The sequence below is a fragment of the Ctenocephalides felis genome, unplaced genomic scaffold (assembly GCF_003426905.1).
Source record: "Ctenocephalides felis isolate EL2017-DRISC unplaced genomic scaffold, ASM342690v1 CF-g0.4_SCAFFOLD_03571, whole genome shotgun sequence".
In the NCBI taxonomy this organism is placed as follows: domain Eukaryota; kingdom Metazoa; phylum Arthropoda; class Insecta; order Siphonaptera; family Pulicidae; genus Ctenocephalides; species Ctenocephalides felis.
Window position 1 is genome coordinate 30,871,151 of NW_020539725.1, and position 21,740 is coordinate 30,892,890.

Sequence of the window (21,740 nt, forward strand, 5' to 3'; positions counted from 1 at the left end):
TGGTTCTATTTTATTTATGGAAAAACTTCAACTTCGAAGTTTAACACTATGAAGGTATATTATATCAAATAGATTTCCCCACATATTAAATTTGTTCACAGGTTAGCAAAAAGTTTCTCTGAATTTTTTCAAATATTTGAACGAATGATTTCATTTGAAAAATGAATTCATTTTCATTTCTTCAGATCAGTTTACATTTTTTGATTGCATTATTACAATTGAGTTCGAATTCACAATATCAGGTTTTAGGGAATCAACCTTATCTTAATCGTATTCAATCTGATCAATATCTGAATTCTTAGCTCATAAGATAAATGTTATGAACTTTATCACTTTTGCACGAGTTCATATTTTTTTGATCAATTGCAATAAATCATCAATATTTTATTCAAGTGAATGAGCTACCAGAGGTAAAAGTCATCTTAAATAAGATTAGAAGATCATTATTGCAGATCATATTCACGTTATTGAGATTTGATTAGGCACAATTCAGATTATGATTAGAAGGACGTTTTTATATAAAAGGTCACAAAAAGTCAGGCTTTTGCAGTGGACTGCATAATATTATAGACTGTTAAATTATCATATAAACGAATTAAATTTAAATAATATCTTGATAAACACAAATAGTTTCATTTTAAATAATTATGAAAATGTAATGACTTATATTCAGGATGTGCAGATTGATTTGAATTTTAATAATATGGAATAAAACTTTTCCATAGTATATACATAAAATGATATTAATTAGTTAAAATGAGTGAGTTTGTTTTAAAAGACTCATATTAATCGAATTTATTATTGCATTTTTTGTTTACTTTCAAAGTTTTTTTTTATATTTTGTATATAAAATATATTAAATTTTACTTATCTTATAAAAAAATTCGAAATACTATACTAGGTAAAAGTAATTCATTATTTGTTAAAATACTTCATTTAATTTCGAACAATAATTCAAAATTTTCTTATTATTGAATGGTGTGAATCGATAGACCTTCTCATGCCAATATTTGACCGCGAGGGTCAAATGAATATTTGAAGTTGAATATTAAATAAGATATTGCTACGTATTATTGTGAAAATAGACGTAGATTTTCATTCTTAGAAATGAAAATATTAGAAGCAATTATATTACACCATGGAAATTTTTTAATTTGATTATTTATTAATTTACTGAAGAGGTTGTTTTGTTGTGATCAAGAAGATCAAAATTAGAATATTCATATGTTACATGCTATCAAACCAAAAATCTGAAACTGCAGGTTGTGTATTCAAATATAATACAAGTCGCATTAATTAATAAACAAAATCTTAAACTTTTTAAATAAATGATTAGAAATTGTGAATTTTAAAATAAACGAAATCAACAAAGGGATTAGTTTTAAATTTGGAAGTTCTAATAACTCATTTATATTGAAATTCCAATAATGTTCTATTACCGTTAGGAATTGATATTTCACGAATGAAAAGCTTTTCTTCGAGTTTTTTCATGAAGAAAGCGGAACCGTAGGAATTACATTTTATATTTTGGATGCTCTTACAATATAATAATAATCTTATGATAGGTTTCCGATTCTTGGAATAAACAAAAAGATAGAAGTATTTTCAAAGATTATTAAAGCTATAAAAAATTTTAGTGATTGATTTTCAACAAATATCGAGTGTATTCAAAATATGAATCTTCAAACTTACAACTTTGAAATCACCAAAATATTTTTTTTTTCGCAAATTATGTGATTTTATCTAATCTTATTACGTTCTTTGGATATCAATTTGTATTTTCTTTGATCTTGGCCTTGGCGCCAAACGTGGATTAGCAAATACTGAGGTTCCGAGTTCAATCCTAACCTTGATAATCAAGCAGTAGCGATATCAAATTATCAAATGAGGTTATAGATCGGACATTGCCTTATAGAAATATATATTAAGTTCACTATTAAAAATATATTTAAAAGTTAAAACAGTTTATAGAACACATCGTTCTGATGGAATAAAAATAAAAAATTATATATTTTAACCTCTGAATCACCAATCCGCATCCATAAAAGGCATTCATGTTATAGACTTGGTTCAACGTTGCTAATAGGTTTTGAAGAAAATATTCTAGTCTAGAACTTTCAAAAACTCGATTTTTTTAGATTATTCAAAGCCTAATTATTCGTGAATATGTGTATAAATGGATTTTTCATATTCTAAATTATTTTCGGAGATATAGCTGTTTGACCACAGTAGTCCTCCCACGATTTTTCAACTTCTACTGGAGCGATTTACTTAAATTTATTTACATAATCTTCTTTATAGATTTTTCTTCGGTATGAAATACGCTAATCCTAAATTCCGATTGTTACTATTATTTAGAAGTTGGAGAGTATCAAAAAAGTTGTAATTTTGAAGTAAAACTTCTTTAGGCGCGACTAGAGTGTGCATCTGTACAAATGCAACGGAAGTGCGTTACGGCAGACAAGAGTCGATAAGATAAGAGTCGAGTGCCAATGACTCATCATACGCTCTCGATTATATCATTTCTATACGGGTCCATTGTGATTAGCCGTCGTGTATGTGAATAGAGATCTATTGTTGTATGTGTAACGGCATCAGCGTTGTATACGTACTGGCATCAACAAGGAAATCGGCATAGATAAATAAACATTTTGAAGTTACATAATCTTTATTTAATGAAAAATGCCTGAATCAGAAGAATATTTTACCCTGTTCTTCAAAAATAATAAAACAAATTAAACATTTGGGCCGTGTACTAAACGTAAGTTTGATTAGAAATTATTTCTATATTATTCGTAGTTTCTATAAATCTTCGAAGTTATTAAAAAATTCTTTAACTTGTTAATACGATTCAGATTCATTGGAGGGCTAAAATCAAAGTATTTGGTCAGGGCAAGACCTTTAAGACCCTCCAATTTATCAAAAATAAAATTAAAAGTTTTTGACACCTTGGAATCAAAAGTTTAATTATTATTATTAAATTTGATATATATATATATATATATATATATATATATATATTTCATCCTGAACATCAGCAAATTTTTGTCTATACTTAAAAAATCTCTAATCCGAATGTCAATCCATTGATTGGGCGTTCGGGTGTGATTAAATTTGGCCTAAACGTTATATACTGATATAGGCATGAGTTTGCATGTTGAAAATCATTGCGTGTTAATCATAATAGAATAAAATCGGATATGATTTAAATTATTTATCGCCACAAACACAACAATGACAGCAACAAGGCGCTTTAACTAGGCTTGTCTATGCGGAACGTGCCTCAGTACTATCGCATTCACAATCGTTCATTCATATACCAACGTTCGTGGTCGCAAGATAGAACGAAAATTTGCGCAGAAAATATAAATTTACCGATGAACATCTAAAATAGAATTGACTCTATATTTTATAAATTTACTACTTCTAAATTTGTTTCACAACTTTACCGCAATGACTAATATTAATTCAAAATTTTTCATTTATAAACAAAAATGATTATCATCCGATTCTAGAACAAAGGTGGATGTGCTTGCTGATTTTGCTGAAGTGACTATATTTGAAACATTTTAATTCTGTTGTTAAATGTGAAAATGACTGAAATTCAAGAAAGTGCTTCTGATTGCGTTACGGTGGATTGTGATAATGCAAATTACAATTTATTGACTGATTTGTCACCGAGACCACCTGTTGATATCGAGTTTCAGGATTTGACTTATGCTGTGAGGACTGGAGGAAATGGTAATTATTTTAAATTATTTTGTTTATGGACAAACTTAAGTGATTTTATAATATTATATTATTATTTCAACTTTTGATCACAATATATTAGCTTATAAAATGATTTTTTTTTCATTGTTTTTATTTTCTTTTGGAAATATAGATCCAAAGTATATTTTCAAAAAAAAAAAAATCCATTTTTGGGCATTAAATTGTATTCAATTAAATAATATATAATCACTATTAGATCGTTTCTAATCATGAAATAAATGTATTCAATATAGACAATTAAATCATTTAGTTACAATCTAAATATAGCGAGAAAGCACAAAGCACAACCAAGCTCAAGTCTTAAGTTCCAATTTTTATTAGAAAATCAGAAAAAAATATTAAAAAATGTATAATTTGTTTTTAAAATATGTAAAATTCACATGAATGCAAATATAAATAAAAATTCAAATTTGATTTTTGAATTTCAAGCATTCCTTGAATAATCTTAATCTTGTCGTTTTAAAAATGTTCTCTAAAGCTAGGATGCCGAAAGAACGTTTTGTTTTATTTTTCATGCGTTGACTTTTCAATGATGAAATATAAATAATTCTGCTAAAAATATACATCCATTGCAATAAATTTTAGAAATGGCCAAATATATTATAGTAATGGATAGTAGGGCAGGTCATTGAGTTGAGTTAAACTCCATAACGATTCATTGAAGAATATTGTGAAAGATTTTCCGATGCCGTTTAACACCGCAGTGCCCGAAATAGGGTAGTTTCAGTTACAAACATATTTTGATCTATATATTCAAGTGAAAATTGAAGTCACCACTTCGAGTCCACCAGAGCGGAGGACCTGCCCACACAAGCAATTTTTTTGACATCTATGAAAATGTTTTAATAATAGCGCGAATGAAGGTATATTAGTCAAACTTGTTTTGTCGGATCAAATTTTGAACCGAACCCATTCTCAAATTAACTATTTTAATGACACGCCAAAAATTTCGTGATTATCGGACAAAGTAATTAGAAGAAGTTCAAGGACAATGACCCAAGAAATATAAATAGTAATATATATATATATATATATATATATATATATATATATAAATCCTGAATTTTTCAATAAATAGACTTGTTTCTTTACCGAACAATTAATCCAATAATTAAAAAACAAATAGTTGTTCATAGATGTTTATTTACGACGTTTTGGAACTACATACGTTCCATCATCAGGTTTTTCTGTCAAAAGCAATTTTTAGAAAATAACAATATTATTGATAATCATTAATTTTGTTATTTAAAAAAAATAGTTTTGACATACTAAAATTTGATGGAACGTATCTAGTTCCTAAACGTGCCGAAACGTATTGATTTGATATATTTCATTAGCAAGGGTATTGATTTTATTAACTTCCCGTAGGGTAAGTTATAGTAATCGCAAAAAAATCGAAAATGAAAATTTTTATATATCTTTACGTTTCAAAGGTTTCTGAACATTTTGGCATACCTTAGAAAAAATGGATGTATGTGTGTGTGTGTGTGTGTGTATGTGTGTGTGTATGTATGTATGTGTGTGTATGTATGTGCGGATACAAATTTTCGTCGACGATTTCGGGAACACGGATCAACCGATTTGAATAATTCAAAAAACATTCGATTCGTATTGATAAGGAGACGTGCTGATTAGTTTTTGGCGAAGGCAGGTCTAGCCGTTCCGAAGATACGGGGCAAAAAGTGCCGAAAACGGTAACTCAGTTTTTAAGAGAACGGAGCGTCCGATTTGAATAATTCAAAAAACGTTTCACTTGTATTGACAAGATGAAGAATCGATAAAATTTTCATGAAGGTAGGTCTAGCGGTTTCGGAGATATGGAGGAAAAAGTAAAAAAATGAGCCATTTGGCGGTCAAAAATGATCATTAGACATATGCACATCAAATTATCAGATATTTTATAGAGATTTTAACAATAAGTATATATTTTGTTAACATTCCTATGGGTTCCGTACCAATGCTTATGCGTTAGACAGCGACGCGGCACTTACGCGCTTTATATTTTGTCCCTATGCAGTTAAAACAGTACGATTGCTTTGAAAAAAGTTCAGATCTTCCACAATATGTCAAAATAAAGAAAAAATTTTTTTCAAAAAAAAAAAACAAAAAAAAAAAATTAAAAAAAATTTTTTTTTTTAAAAAAATTTTTTTTCAAAAAAAAGTAATTTTTTGGCCAATTTATAGTTTCTCAAAAATCTTATTTTTTCAAAGTAATTTTTTTTTCAAAAATGTTAATCGTTTTTAAAAAAATAATAATTTTTGGTACGGGAAGTTCCAGCAATTTGCCTTAAGGCACGATGCCTTAATTGCCTTAAGACAGAATTCCACTTACAGCTAGTTATTATATATTTTATTAGCAAGGGTATAAAAAAATTACAATTATTGATATCATCATAAACAATACTCGTAGTATATCTATTCATAAAATAATTTCAACTGCATTATAGTACTATACGAAATATTTGTTGCAATACATATGTTTAAATTAGACAAAAATGAATTTGGTAAATTTCATGGAAAATTTGTGAATTCGTACATTATTAGCAAGCTATAATTTATTCTGAATCATTTAATGTACATATTGACTTTTATCTATGCATTTTATATTACTAATATCTATATAATTGGTTACGGTCTAAATCACAATTACAAAGTTTAAGCACGTGAATGGTTTTGAATTAATGAGATTTGAAACAATAATTTGACTATTAGCACAATAATAAATTCATTGGCGATTGTTTGGATCTATATGCAAGTACTAATAAGGGCAGATAAACATTGCGTAGTTTTTCTTGACCCTGCAATTTGTTTAGTGTTGTGTTAGGTTTCTATATTGCAAGCACTTTTAAGCAGTTTTTAATGAAAACTGCTGTATTTTACATTTATGTAAAATATGCTAAGCAAATATTAAATGAAGAAAATTATAAATACCAAAAATTTAAAAATTTGCTACAAATGTGAAATTTTAGTGATAGTGTAAAGAAACTGTATTTTTCGCTTATGTACAAAAGTATTACACGAATAAAATTATTATGACAAGAGAAATTTTAATCACGCAAAAAACAAAAATAACTCTTTGAATTCGATTTTCACCTAAAACTTTTTTATTTCAGTTTTTCGACTTTTGATTTGATTTTGATTTGATTTTTTCTTATAAACTTTTGTTGAATAATTATAAATTAATACGTATTTTATATCGATGATTTTTTTTTTGAATTTTAGAAAATTTCGAGTGCTTTAATCTAGATTTGTTGTTTAAATAGCGTAATCATATGAAACCGCAAATTGAAGCATAAAGTGACGAAATTGAATTAAATGACGATCATGTGCGTATAATTTTAAAGGTCAACTACGATCATACAGGGATACATTAATTAAAATTGTGGGCTACTCTGATTGCACTTTATAATTGACGTCTATTTCAAATTTGATTAATTCGTGTGAATGACACTGTTTTCTATGCTATGTCAAATATAATCACTAATCACTAACAGACTCACTAATTTCTTTGTTGCGTTTTAGAACTATCAAGAAAATCAAATTAAATAGTCCAAAAACTATTCTATTTATATTTTGCAGATTTTGACTTCAAAATTACTCAATCAATAACTTATAATATCACTCACAATTAGAAGAAATTTATCATCCTTAGTATACTACCTAAAGAAACTCACTAATTTATTTACCTTTCCACATTTTTTTTTTTTTTATTTTCTTATAAAAAAAAAAAAAAAAAAAAAAAAAATTACTCAATCAATAACTTATAATATCACTCACAATTAGAAGGAATTTATCATCCTTAGTATACTACCTAAAGAAACTCACTAATTTATTTACCTTTCCACATAACATTTTTTTTAAGTATATATATTCTTTTAGATATGAATTATTATTATATTATATTATATGAATGAATAACTAGTGAAAAAGAAAATCATTAGACGTTTTTTTTTAAATCCCATACATGTAGAATTTCGAATTAATTATTTATAAAATTATAAAACCACATGACTGTCAAGTGGCAACCTAATAAAAACAGTTTTAGTTTACATAATATGTACAAACATGCGGAATTGATGTAGTAGGATATAGGACATTGTCATTATAAACATAGTAGTAATAAAATTAATTTGCTGGTAACACTCGAAGCATGCAGAAATAATTTAATATGTTACATAATTGCAAATGTAATTTTGCTTTAAAACTTGCATGGCTTTTGACGAATTTTATTTGCTAAAATAATTATACTAAAATAAATAGGTCATTTAATTTTTTTTTCAATTTCAAAAATATATTTTTTGATAAATACAAATCAGGAGAATAATTGTTAATTTATTAAGAAAATAAACCTATACATACATATGTATATCAGAAGAACTCACTAAAATCGTAATCAAAAAGGCAGATGTGGCATTTCATTTGAATTGATGCTTATAAGTTCTAAGAAAAATTTTGCAGTGATCATAACAAATAATAATTCGAAGGTTTTTGTCTGAAGAATTCATGGCTGTAGTTAATATCATTGAACGACATTAATTATAAACAAACTGTATAGTATTGTATTATTTTATTTTTTCATAAACAGATCTTCACATATGATACATTTTTAAACGTTTAATATAATCGTTCGGACTGAAGATGGAATCAATTGATTTATTTAAAGTTTTTACTGTAAAGAATGAAATTATTTTATGATTTGAGCTGTCCGAGGCTCCATGAGAAGAATTTGGTTTAGCAACCACATTTCCAGGTTCGATACCTCGATAAGATTTCCACTCGAGATTATAGAACTCAGTATTTGCTCAAAAATATAATTACATTTTCTAAAATTATAGAACTCAGTATTTGCTCAAAAATATAATTAAATTTTCTAAAATTATAGAACTCAGTATTTGCTCAAAAATATAATTAAATTTTCTAAGATAGAGAATGTTCAACTACTAAGTTGCTTTCTTATGCACCGAAAAAAAAATGATAGAGCCTAAAATTTACATAGAAAAACTTGTAAGTTCCTAGTATTACGCATGCAGTTAAGAAGATAATAATTCCTACTAAATAATAATATAACTAGCTGTAAGTGGAATTCTGTCTTAAGGCAATTAAGGCATCGTGCCTTAAGGCAAATTGCTGGAACTTCCCGTACCAAAAATTATTTTTTTTTTTAAAAACGATTAACATTTTTGAAAAAAAAAATTACTTTGAAAAAATAAGATTTTTGTGAAACTATAATTTGGACAAAAAATTACTTTTTTTTGAAAAAAAATTTTTTTTTAAAAAAAATTTTTTTTTAATTTTTTGTTTGTTTTTTTTTTGAAAAAAAAATTTTTCTTTATTTTCACATATTGTGGAAGATCTGAACTTTTTTTCAAAGCAATCGTACTGCTTTAACTGCATAGAGACAAAATATAAAGCGCGTAAGCGCCGCGTCGCTGTCTAACGGGTAAACATTGGTACGGAACCCATAGGAATGTAAACAAAATTCATACTTATTGTTAAAATCTCTATAAAATATCTGATAATTTGATGTGCATATGTCTAATGATCATTTTGACCGCCAAATGGCTCATTTTTTTACTTTTGCCTCCATATCTCCGAAACCGCTAGACCTACCTTTATGAAAATTTTATCGATTCTTCATCTTGTCAATACAAGTAAAACGTTTTTTGAATTATTCAAATCGGACGCTCCGTTCTCTTAAAAACTGAGTTACCGTTTTCGGCACTTTTTGCCCCGTATCTTCGGAACGGCTAGACCTGCCTCTGCCAAAAACTAATCAGCACGTCTCCTTATCAATACGAATCGAATGTTTTTTGAATTATTCAAATCGGTTGATCCGTGTTCCCGAAATCGTCGACGAAAATTTGTATCCGCACATACATACACACACGTACATACATACACACACACATACACACACATACACACACACATACACACACACACACACACACACACACACATACATCCATTTTTTCTAAGGTATGCCAAAATGTTCAGAAACCTTTGAAACGTAAAGATATATAAAAATTTTCATTTTCGATTTTTTTGCGATTACTATAACTTGCCCTACGGGAAGTTAATTATATTTCAATAGTCAATAACAATAAACAACTTTGTACATTTATATATATTATTAGTGTAAAACATGCGCGCTTTTTTATACAAAAACAAACTTACTTGATATTGAATGAATTCACACATTTTTTGCACACTTTGTAACCACATTAATCCATAAATGAATGCAGAAATGCAAGTTGCGTAAGAATTGCCCGTCAACAAAAAATATGCACTTTTTTATTTATGATGCACGAGCGCATATAACAATCATATGCTAATCAAACTGGATAATTGTATTATCTGTTGATTTATTATTGAAATATCAATTTAATTCGGAGCGTGTGCCATATATAATAAAGTCTATAAATAATGAATTATTGCATCTGGAAAGAATTAATAGATATGCATATATGATTCATATTTTTATGAAGAATAATTTATATATTTATAAAATCATTTAGAAACAAAACAATGATTGTTTATTATATGGGATGAGTTCATTTTTGTCTGTGATTTTGGTTGCCAAATGCGTTGCAACGCAGAAAAAACAGATAAAAAATAAATGTAATTCTTCAAAAACGGGATTTTTTAAATAAAATTTTTACGAGGATAGTATTGTCTATACATATACAAGTTAGAAACCAGTATGCACTGCTTAAGATCAGATTGAATTCATCGGCAAGGTTAAGAAACAACCTTCGTTGCAAATCAAAATATCTGTGAATTTGATATAGTAAATGTATTAGATAATAAATAAAAGTTTTCATATCTTAGTTGTCAAATTTTAGAAAGGCGCCTATGCTTGTATGGAAAATTTTTAAGGTGCTAGAAAAATTAATAGGTTGACAAAGGCAGTTTGTCAATTATGTCTAAAGAATATTTTCGGTAGAAAACAATGACTCATTCTTCGGTAAATTAAACACTATAATATCGGTTTTGGTCCAATACTTTCAAAATTGCTATAAATGTTGAAACCAGTATTAAAAATAAATTAGTTTATAACAATGATGTATCTATATAGACTAGAGCCAGAAATATATTTAATAATCAAACAAGAGTAATTTTTCATCTGAACCACAATAAATGATGAAAGAGTAAACTGCTCTTTGATAATAAATTTTGTAAAAAAAATGTGTCACACATTAATAATATTTTGCTTCAAAATGTTAAAACAATAAATTTTTAACTTCCCGTAGGGTAAGTTATAGTAATCGTCCAAAAATCGAAATCAAAAATTTTTACATTTCTCGACGTTTTGAAGGTTTCTGAACATTTTGGCATACCTCAGAAAAAATGGATGTGTGTGTGTGTGTGTGTGTGTGTGTGTGTTTTGTATGTCCGCTTTTTTTCGTCCACGTTTTCGGGCGCACGGATCAACCGATTTGAATGGTTTAAAAAACATTCGATTTCTATTGATAGGGAGATGTGCTGATTAGTTTTTGGCAAAGGCAGGTCCAGCCGTTACGGAGATATGGAGCAAAGAGTGCAAAAAATAGAAAGCGAGTTTTTGAGAGAACGGATCAACCGATTTGAATGGTTTAAAAAACATTCGATTCCTATTGATAGGGAGATGTGCTGATTAGTTTTTGGCAAAGGTAGGCCCAGAGGTTTCGGAGATACAGAGCTAAATTTAAAAAAAATGGCTGTTTTTGAGAGAACTAAGCGTCCGATTTAGAGGATTCAAAGAACTTTCTGCTTTTTTCAACAAAATAATTGATTTTGGAGAAAAAAAAAATTTGTTTCTAATTTTTTTTTAAAAAAAATTTTTTTGTAATTTTGGATTAAAAATTCAAAAAATCACCCAAGCTAAGCACAGTCTAAGCGCCACTCTGGTACAAATGTTTACCCAATTGCGTTTAGACTGTTTGTGTACTGGAGCACTTTTCCAATTTTGTCAAAATTAATTATTGAAAAATGTGAAAATGCCGCCAAGCTGAGCACAGTATAAAAGTGAAAATGTCGCACAGAATTATTTGCAAATGCGTTTAGACTGTGACTATACGGGAGCACTTTTTCAATTTTGTGTAAATTTGGCAACTATTTTTTTTTTGGAATTTGATTCGATATGAAATGACGATTGTTAATGTTCTGGAGATGATAAATTGATTTATTTATAATTAACTTTCCATAGGGTAAGTAATCGCAAAAAAATCGAAAATGAAAATTTTTATATATCTTTACGTTTCAGAGGTTTCTGAATATGTTGGCATACCTTGGAGAAAATTGATGTATGTGTGCGTGTGTGTGTGTGTGTACGTGCATGTGTGTGTGTTCGGATACAAATTTTCGTCGACGATTTCGGGAACACGGATGAAGCAATTTGAATAATTCAAAAAACATTCGATTCGTATTGATAAGGAGACGTGCTGATTAGTTTTTGTCAGAGGCAGGTCTAGCCGTTCCGAAGATATGGGGCAAAAAGGGCCAAAAACGGTAACTCAGTTTTTAAGAGAACGGAGCGTCCGATTGGAATAATTCAAAAAACATTTTACTTGTATTAACAAGATGAAGATTTGATCAAATTTTCATGAAGATAGGTCTAGCGGTTTCGGAGATCTAGTAAAAAAAACTAAAAAAAAAATAACATTTGGCGGTCAACAATAATCATTAGACATTAGACATATGCATATCAAATTATCAGATATTTTATTGAGATTTTAACAATAAGTTTAAGTTTTGTTTACATTCCTATGGGTTCCGTACCAATGTTTTTCCGTTAGACAGCGACGCGGCGCTTACGCGCTTTATATTTTGTCTCTATGCAGTTAAAGCAGTACGATTGCTTTGAAAATAAGTTCAGATCTTCCAAAATATGTCAAAATGAAGATAACATTTTTTCCAAAAAAAAATTTTTATAAAAAAAATTGTTTAAACATTTTTTTTTTAAAAAAAATTTTTCTTCAAAAATTTTTTTTTTCAAAAAAAAATAATTTTTCGTCCAATTTAAAATTTCTAAAAAATCTTATTTTTTCGAAGTAAAATTTTTTCAAAAATGTTAATCGTTTTTAAAAAAATAATAATTTTTGGCACGGGAAGTTCCAGCAATTTGCCTTAAGGCACGATGCCTTAATTGCCTTAAGACAGAATTCCACTTACAGCTAGTTCATATTTTGTTTTTCAAAATCTTTAACCTTAATCTCAAGTTAATAGAGTCTGATCTCATTCTTATCGTTTGTAGACCAGTTAAATTCCACTATTATTTCAATATTCTAGAGAAATATGTTGCATTTATAAATATTTGCTTTCATTGCACTATCAAAATAAGAATATGCAAAGTGCACGTGTTTAGATTAAAACAGATCTAAGATAAGAAATTTCCTGGAGTTAGTTTGACTTCTGGACACTAGCTTAAAGGTAAACAGAGGTCAGATCCATTACATACTATTATAAATGCTTTGACAAATGTGCTGACTATGAAATTTTATTTAACTGATAATATTTACGATTTTTCTGGGCATATGATACATAAAGGACTATTAAAATGAGAATAAAACGTTTTAGATTGTTATTTTTTGTCTAAATTCAATTTAAATTCAAAAAGATATATTTAAATATATTTTAATGGTGAATTGGTTCACAAAATTTTCTGGATAGAGTTTTTAAAAAAAATATTACCAAATTCTCTTTCAACATCTCTAAAATAATTACAAAAAGTTCAATATATTTTTTTTATTATTTTTTAGTTCTCATTAAAGACTTATACATACCATTTCAAAAAGCTAACAAGTCAAAACAATTTTAATAAAATTTCAATTAACAATTAAACACCGAATAAAACTACAGAAATAAAATAAAAAATCTAAAATTCTAAAGTATTCGATGAAACTTATTTATATAAAAATCAATAGAAAATTAACTTTTATTATTTGTTTTTCTTCGAATTTATATTTTATAGTACGTACTCAATATAGAACAAATTAGTTTTCGTACTTGGATTTTTAGAAACCTACTTTTACAATTACGTTCTTTATAATTGAAATATGAATTTTTAATTTGGTTATTCCATTAGTCTAATTAGTTTAATGGACTATTCTATCAATGAGAATTTATTATACTTTATCAATGACTTTGGTTGTTTCTATGATTATATGCATATTAAAAAACACATTACAATCAATGATTTGTTAATCAAGAAGGACGTTATATCATTATAGAAGGATATAATCTTTCCTAGAATGTATTCTTACAACAGATACAATTAATCCTAATTATTCTAAAATATGTTAATAATATTGATTACCAGAGGTGTCTAATATTTGTTCTTTGAATTTGCACTGCAAGTAGTTTGCATTTTGTTAGAAAAAACTAGCTGACTAATTAGCGTTCATTATCAGTGACGTTATATTGTATTTCTACCTGTTGTCAAGTAATCAAAAAACTTTATTGCATTTTTATAAAATTTTAAAATGTCTAATAACATTGAACAATTTTAGTTTACAAACAATTAAATAGAACTTGAAATGAGATAGATTGAAACACACTTTGAAAGCTATTCTTCGCGATTTTGGCAACTGGAGGTCGTGATAAAAAATTAATTATTGTTATTGGTTTTCTGACCAAAAGCAAGTTACACAGGTGAATACATCTTATTTTCATTGTTTATGTTTCATTTGTCAACTTTTTCATAGTAAAAGAAAACTTTATTTCTTTTTCCCTTAAAATTAAAATTAAAAAAGTCAAACGTAACCAAAAAATAAAAAGTCGTGCTCTCTCAACATGAAATTGCCTTCAGGCTGTGACATTTATATGATAACAAAATATGTTAGCTATATTAGAGTTCATTACTCCCGTAATTTAAATTTTTATGACAAATTAAGAATATAAATATTTTTTGTATAATTTCAACATTTAATTTTTTAATCATGCGTATTTCAGATTGATAATTGTTGACATCAGCTTTTAAGCAATTAGCTTTCATGGTGTCAAGTTCACAATCGATAATTCATCATATATTTCACAATTTCAGTGATCAGTTTTGTTAATTGACTTATTTAGATTTAGATCACCTGCTTGAAATTTTTCTATGACTTTTTGGTTAATTACCATTTAGGTTTTTATTAAAATTCGGCAATTTCGAAATTAATTTGTTTTTAAAATACTGTAAAAAAACATATATTGCAATAATGATTAAATTTCGTTTTTTAACAATATGGCAATTATTACGATTGTTATACTAGACCTTGAAATTACATAATACAACGCTTGATGTTGTTATAATTATTTTTTATGGAAATCATTGACATCAATTATCTTATTTCCATATTTCATAATATTATGTTTTTACCAGATTTTATCATTAGATCATTTTCATACAAATACAATTTTCCATACAAATAATATTTATAATATTTTAACAGAAAAAGACAAATGATATAGTTTTTAGAGTATTATGGTGAAAATCGCGAAAAACGTTCAGTCGATTTCATGTCGAAACATTAGTCACATTTTCATATATGACCATATATGCATCATTGAAAAAAAAAATCAAACTAGTGGTGCATGGCATCGTGCCTTAAGGCAAATTGCTGGATCTTTCCGTACCATAATATTTTAAATTTTTCCAAAATTATACTATTTTGAACTTACTATTAAAATCTCTATAAAATATCTGATGTGCATATGTCTAATGATTATTTTTGACCGACAAATGCCATAAAATTTAAATTTGCTTGCTAGTATCATATAAAACTTGTATTTAAAAAAGCAAACTTCTCATATTAAAGCCTAATAACAATATTTATGTTCAGCTAGTTAATGACTATGTACGGAACGAGCTCGTTATGTATTTTTAATGTTATTTCAGAAACGATTTCTCATAATGTCTAGTGCATGTAACTTCAACTTTAGCAGTGGTTTTATTATATAAAGAGAACATTTACTTCCTACACCGTAATTTTTGCATTTCGACTCTCGCTCTAGGATTGTTAGCTGCAGCGGCAACTTTCCACTTTCCCTAGATCAAGCTTGGAGCAACTTTTGCGGTTTTGTTGCTCGCTGGAACTGGTTCGCGGGATATAAATTATTTGAATTGACATCTAATTGAAAATTATGACGTAATAATAATAATTAAATTATAAATCTGACCGCAAGATGATTATGAACATGCAACAGATGTGTATTTGATATATTTTGTGCATTCTGCAACGGCTGCAGCAAGACTGGACAGAGAAATGGTGAATGATAAATTATTTTTTTGAAAAATATTTAAAAAATGCTATTAAACAATAGTTATAATTTTAAAACAATATAATTTTAATAATTATCTATTATATAAAAATAAGTCGGGTTTTCCTTCCTGACGATATAACTTCAGAACGCACGAATCGATTTCGACGATTTTGCATTCGTTGGAAAGGTCTCGGACTCCGTGAGGTTTATAGCAAAGAAAATTGAAGAAAGATTTCAATAGAAAAGCTGAAAACACTTTTTCTTTTTTCACATACAGCGTCATCTCTGATACTTAGCATGTACTACAAACTAATATTATTTGTTTGGCTGATACTAATTTGTTTGAGAGCTACTCATTGTTCTCTGCTCAGTTAATTTCATATGACAAACCGGCATTGTGTTCACTGTGAAATTGTGCAAAAAAAGTAAAAAAATAAGTTCCTAACATTTCAATTGGAAACAAACAAATCAATGTATTGTGAAATCTGTGTGTTGTGCAAATTTTTATTCGATTTCAACAGTAGGCAATTTTTTCTTCATGTTTTAATCACCAAACGAAATCTGGTGGTGAAACGGAGTTTGCCTGGCTTGCTAGTATATAATATAATTATAATAATCTTTATATATATATATATATATATATAAATAAATCATTTTAATTGTTAAATTTTGATTCATACTCCCGAAGAAGGTTGTACAAAAAACTCCGATTTGTCATAATTTCATGTTTTTTGGAAAAAGTATATGTGTGTATGTGTGTATGTGAGCCGATTTTTCACCTTTCGTAGACGTTCTTCCCTAAACAAACAGCTGAACTGATTTAAAAAAATTGAAAGCCATTCTATGTATCTCCATAAGGACTTTAGTCAGTTTTTTGCGACGATTTTGAAATCAGCAGAAAAGTGTAAACATTTTAGCCCACAATTTAGAAGCTATGTTAAAAATTCAAAAACTGTTCGAAAGATATTGGTTGCGATTCGTTGATTAGTTTTTGGTAAAGATTGGCCAGGCCGTTTCTTCTTAACTAAATGTTGAAAATTTATTCTTGTCTATTTTGATGAGACTTTGTATATTGATAGATTTTGTCTTAAATAACATACTAAAATATTATGAGCCTAAGGTAAGCGGTTGAATTATAAAAAGTCACCAAAGAAATCGCTTGTGGGTGATTCTAATCAGAATCTATGCCGAAGCCTATATACTTTCTGGAGTGTTTCGTAGGTAGCTACTGATTACAGTTTATGTCTTTAATGAAAGAAAATACATTTTTAGAACCAGAAATGAATGAAATAGAACGCGTTAAAACATTTTTTTGTTCAATTTATACAATTACAGATATTATATGTGTATTTGCAAAACTTCAATTGAAATATATATTATATTATTTATATATATATATATATATATATATATATATATATATCATATTATATTAATTTATAATATTCATAGTATCTGACATTCATAATTTCAATAAAATAAAATCATTCCTTGATTTTAGATTAAGCTTCCATTTTTATATGACTTCTTATTACAAACTACGTTTCCAGAAGGCAATTTTAAATGGTATTAGCTATGTTAATATTCCTGTCTGCAAAATTATACATCAACATAAATAATCGGAATAGCAAATGAATATGTTTTAATTTGTTTTGTGTCTGGGTGCACGTTGTTTTTTGCAAATATTGAATTTAAGTTGTTTTAAAATGCACTCGACTCAGCACTTTTGTTTTACCTGATGTATATTGATTTATATTTTGGAATTATTTGAAGGAAATATATTAGTATTCAAAAAAAAATTGGAGATCTGCCTACATTACAATTATTGGCTAATTTCGTAAAATATTCATTAAATATATTTGAATATTTTTAATATTTATATTGATGCTTTTTAAATTATAAAAAGTTGCATCTGATATATAACTTTTAATTTATTTTTACTACACAGTATTATTTCTTGGCAAAAGTTATGATTTTGTTATGGTTTGTTTTGATTTTTAAAAATCATTTTGAAGATATATAGTCAATATAAATATACAAGATAAAAAATTTACGGAATTTCTATATCTAAATATACAAATTTTTAAAATAAAATTATAATTTATTCATACACAAATGAATCATCGCTGCACAAAAAATCGTAAACTTAGCGACTCATATATTTGCATAAACGGATTTTAATGAATCTGAGACAATCAAATTGTTAGACAATGAATATTTAAACAGTCTGAACTCATCCTAATATATATTAATAAAAAGACTAAAAAAATAGTCAATAGTCTGATTTGTTTTTTATTACTGCATTTAACCGCACATTAATAGTTGTTAGTTCATAAAACAAATGTAATATAAATCAAAATATATATCTGAATTGATTGATGACTATAGAACTATGTAAATTAGTCTTTGAAAAAATATTCAATTCAGTTTTTACATATTTGATTAAAATACAACTGCAGTGAACAACATACTTTTTGAAATATAATAATAATTATTATTTTTTATATTTATTAATTATTTGTGCTATGATCCATTATTTATTAATTTCCCGTAGGGTAAGTTATTGTAATGGGCCGAAAATCGGAATTGAAAATTTTCACATTTCTCGACGTTTTGAAAATTTCTGAACATTTTGGCATACTTCAGAAAAAATGGATGTGTGTGTGTGTATGTATGCATGGATACAATTTTTCGCCCACATTTTCGGGCGTACGGATCAACCGATTTGAATGGTTAAAAAACATTCGATTCCTATTGATAAGGAGATGTGCTGATTAGTTTTTGGCAAAGGCAGGTCTAGCAGTTACGGAGATAAAGAGCAAAGAGTGCAGAAAATAGATATCGAGTTTTTGAGAGAACTGAGCATCCGATTTGAATGATCTAAAAAACATTCAATTGGTAATGACTGGGAGAAATGGTTATTAGTCTTACGCAAAGGCAGGCCCAGCCATGTCGAAGATACGGAGCTAAATGTACAAAAAATGGCAGTTTTTGAGAGTAACTAAGCGTCCGATTCAATTGATTCAAAGAACTTTCTGCTTGTCTTAACAAAATAATTGATTTTGGAAAAAAAATGTTTCAATTTTTTTTTTTAATTATTGGTATATCGAAAATAATTCAGATTTTATTTTTAATTCTGACTATAGTTCTAATATACTTTAAACAAATAATTTCAACTCTGCAATTCAGTTTCTTATCAATAATTCTTCTAAATATTAGACATTGTTACAATATTTATAATAATCTATTTTAAAACATTTAGTATTCCTCGAACATTTCGTTACGGTACGGGAAGTTCCAGCAATTTGCCTTAAGGCACGATGCCACCCACCCCACTAGTTAATTTTACGTTGGGTTAAAAAATGCATTGATTTACCATTTCTGAGTTTTAGTGATATTATTCTGATGCGTATTGTTGTCTTTGTTATTTATAAACATCATGAGATGTAATTAAATCTTACTAATGTTATCTTTGTAAGTAAAGCTGATATTAAATATTTGGGTTATTATCAAGGACGATTATTATCAATGTCAAGCCTTTTATCTTATAACTGCTTGCAATCCAGTGATTGTATGAATATTAGTACCGCAGAAAATCTAAATTGAAAAGAAAAATTTATAAATGATTCTAATTAAAAACTATTACTAACAACTAGACACAAAAAATGATAAAACAAATTACGGTTCAGAATTATTTGTTATGAATATAATATAGTTTAGACCAGTCTGGTTAGAATCACATAAGATTCTTTTCCATGTCTTCAACGATGAGTCCTCATCTTCATTAGAAATTTTAACATTGGTAGTTCAGATTTCTAAAAAATAGTTTTGGAGTATAGTACAAGTCTCTCAAATACTAAAAATCTGTTTTGTGATTACAACGTATTAATTTTCCAGACTTTTTCTGACTTTGAATAATCTGGTAATCACTCGAACATAGAGTTCAAAATTATAGTTTCCAATTGAATATAGGGAAATCATCGCACTGTATTAAATTGGTTTATGTCCTTGTTCTTGAACAAAGCATTCATTATTATTATTACTTAAAAATATAATTAATTTAATAAACAGTTTGCGTTTTAGCTCTTCAGATACCAAGCATATTCAATGCTAATAGCGTTAATATAATTTGTGTACCTAAAAAAACTATTTGATAAAGGTATTTATTATTTGTTATGGCGTTTCAAATTGCAGAAAATCTACGGATATGTAGCCCAATTAGTATCGTTCTAGTTATGAATATTATTGTTATTTACTCATTTGTTTTTTATTATTATGTATAGTTCCTTTATTTGAAGTTCTAGCCGCGATGGACGTTTCAACCTCGATTTAAAAATATCTATTGTTACTAGTAATAAAAAACTATTCTATTAAATTTGCATTTAAAATGCACTATATCATTAATATGAAGAAATAACATGACTAATAAAACAATCATAATTTGCGGTGACTCATATAGGAACAACGGTCATATATTCTGCTCTATAACTCATAAAAAAAACTCTTTGATGAAAATGCAATTGCTTACTATCATGCAATAATTCAATATTCTTAGAAGATTACTATTTGATATTTTCTTGTGACGTCTTTTATTTGTGACCAAATTATATCGTAGTCTAAGATTATGCCAAATTTGGATGATTTGATCTCAACGGCCTTGTTGATAATGAAAGCCATATTTATACCTTATCTTTCAAATACTTAATATTAATTAATTTTATAAATGCAATATATTAAATGATCTATCTATATAAATGTCTTATGAGTAAATATTTTATTTGTTAAATTCAATTGGGATCTTAAATTAAAGAGCATTTATGTTTTCTATTGATTGAGAATATTTAATAATTATATTTAATAATTAGCAATAAGTAGAGTAATAGAGTTGTATGAATTAAATTCTCCTAAAAATAATCAAAAATCATATTTTTATGTTTTTTTTCTAAAAAATTGGTAGCTATATTTGAAGGTGTAATTAAGGAATGGCATTTTTTCTCAATTTTTAGATAGATAAGTTTTTAATATTTGAAATCATGAGTCACTTCCATAAACTTTTTAAAGTTATGAGGAAACTGATAAATTTAATCATTTTATTGCTCTATAATCTACTTTTTTGCTATTAGCAACAATATACAGAAACTCTATAAATAATCATTAACCGTCGATGCTAAGAAAATGTAAATGTTTCTAAATAATATACAAGAACTCTATAAAAAGTTATTTATTATTATTATAGTAATATTTTAAGAATTTTGAATTATTGCATGATAGTAAGCAATTGCATTTTCGATGCTAAAAAAATATAAATGTTTCTAAATAGTTCAACATGATTTTGATATAGTTTTATTTTTAGTTATAATTTTTAACGTTTAACAAAATACGAAACTAACAAAGTTTTACAAAATAGAAAACAATCCTAAAATTGACACTTTTGGATTGCAAGAGCAGCACATTGGTAAATATTCTTTTAAAAATTTGAATAAAATTTGTTCAATATTTTTTTATTATCATAAATTGTATTTTTATAAATAACAAATGATTTTGAAATTATAAACATACCTACTGAACTTTCAGCTAATGCGTAAGACTCTTGTTTTTGTACGTCATATCTATCTGTTGTTGTATATTTGAAATAAAAACAATTTTACACTATTTCAAATCTTACAGTTTATTATTGATGCATAAAGTTTTATTATTATTTACGAATGTAATGAATGTTGATGAAAGCAAAAAAAAATAAAAAA

At 27.1% G+C, this 21,740-nt stretch overlaps 1 protein-coding gene across 1 annotated transcript in view; it reads left to right on the forward strand.

Annotated features, from left to right (window-relative positions):
- The first annotated feature begins 3,519 nt into the window (after nt 1–3,519).
- LOC113386554 (ATP-binding cassette sub-family G member 4-like) overlaps nt 3,520–21,740 on the forward strand; it is a 37,642-nt gene continuing 19,421 nt past the window's right edge. The window contains exon 1 of the mRNA XM_026624333.1: nt 3,520–3,741. Within this exon, the coding sequence (XP_026480118.1) occupies nt 3,594–3,741 (148 nt within the window). The 5' untranslated portion in view covers nt 3,520–3,593. The remainder of the gene's footprint in view (nt 3,742–21,740) is intronic.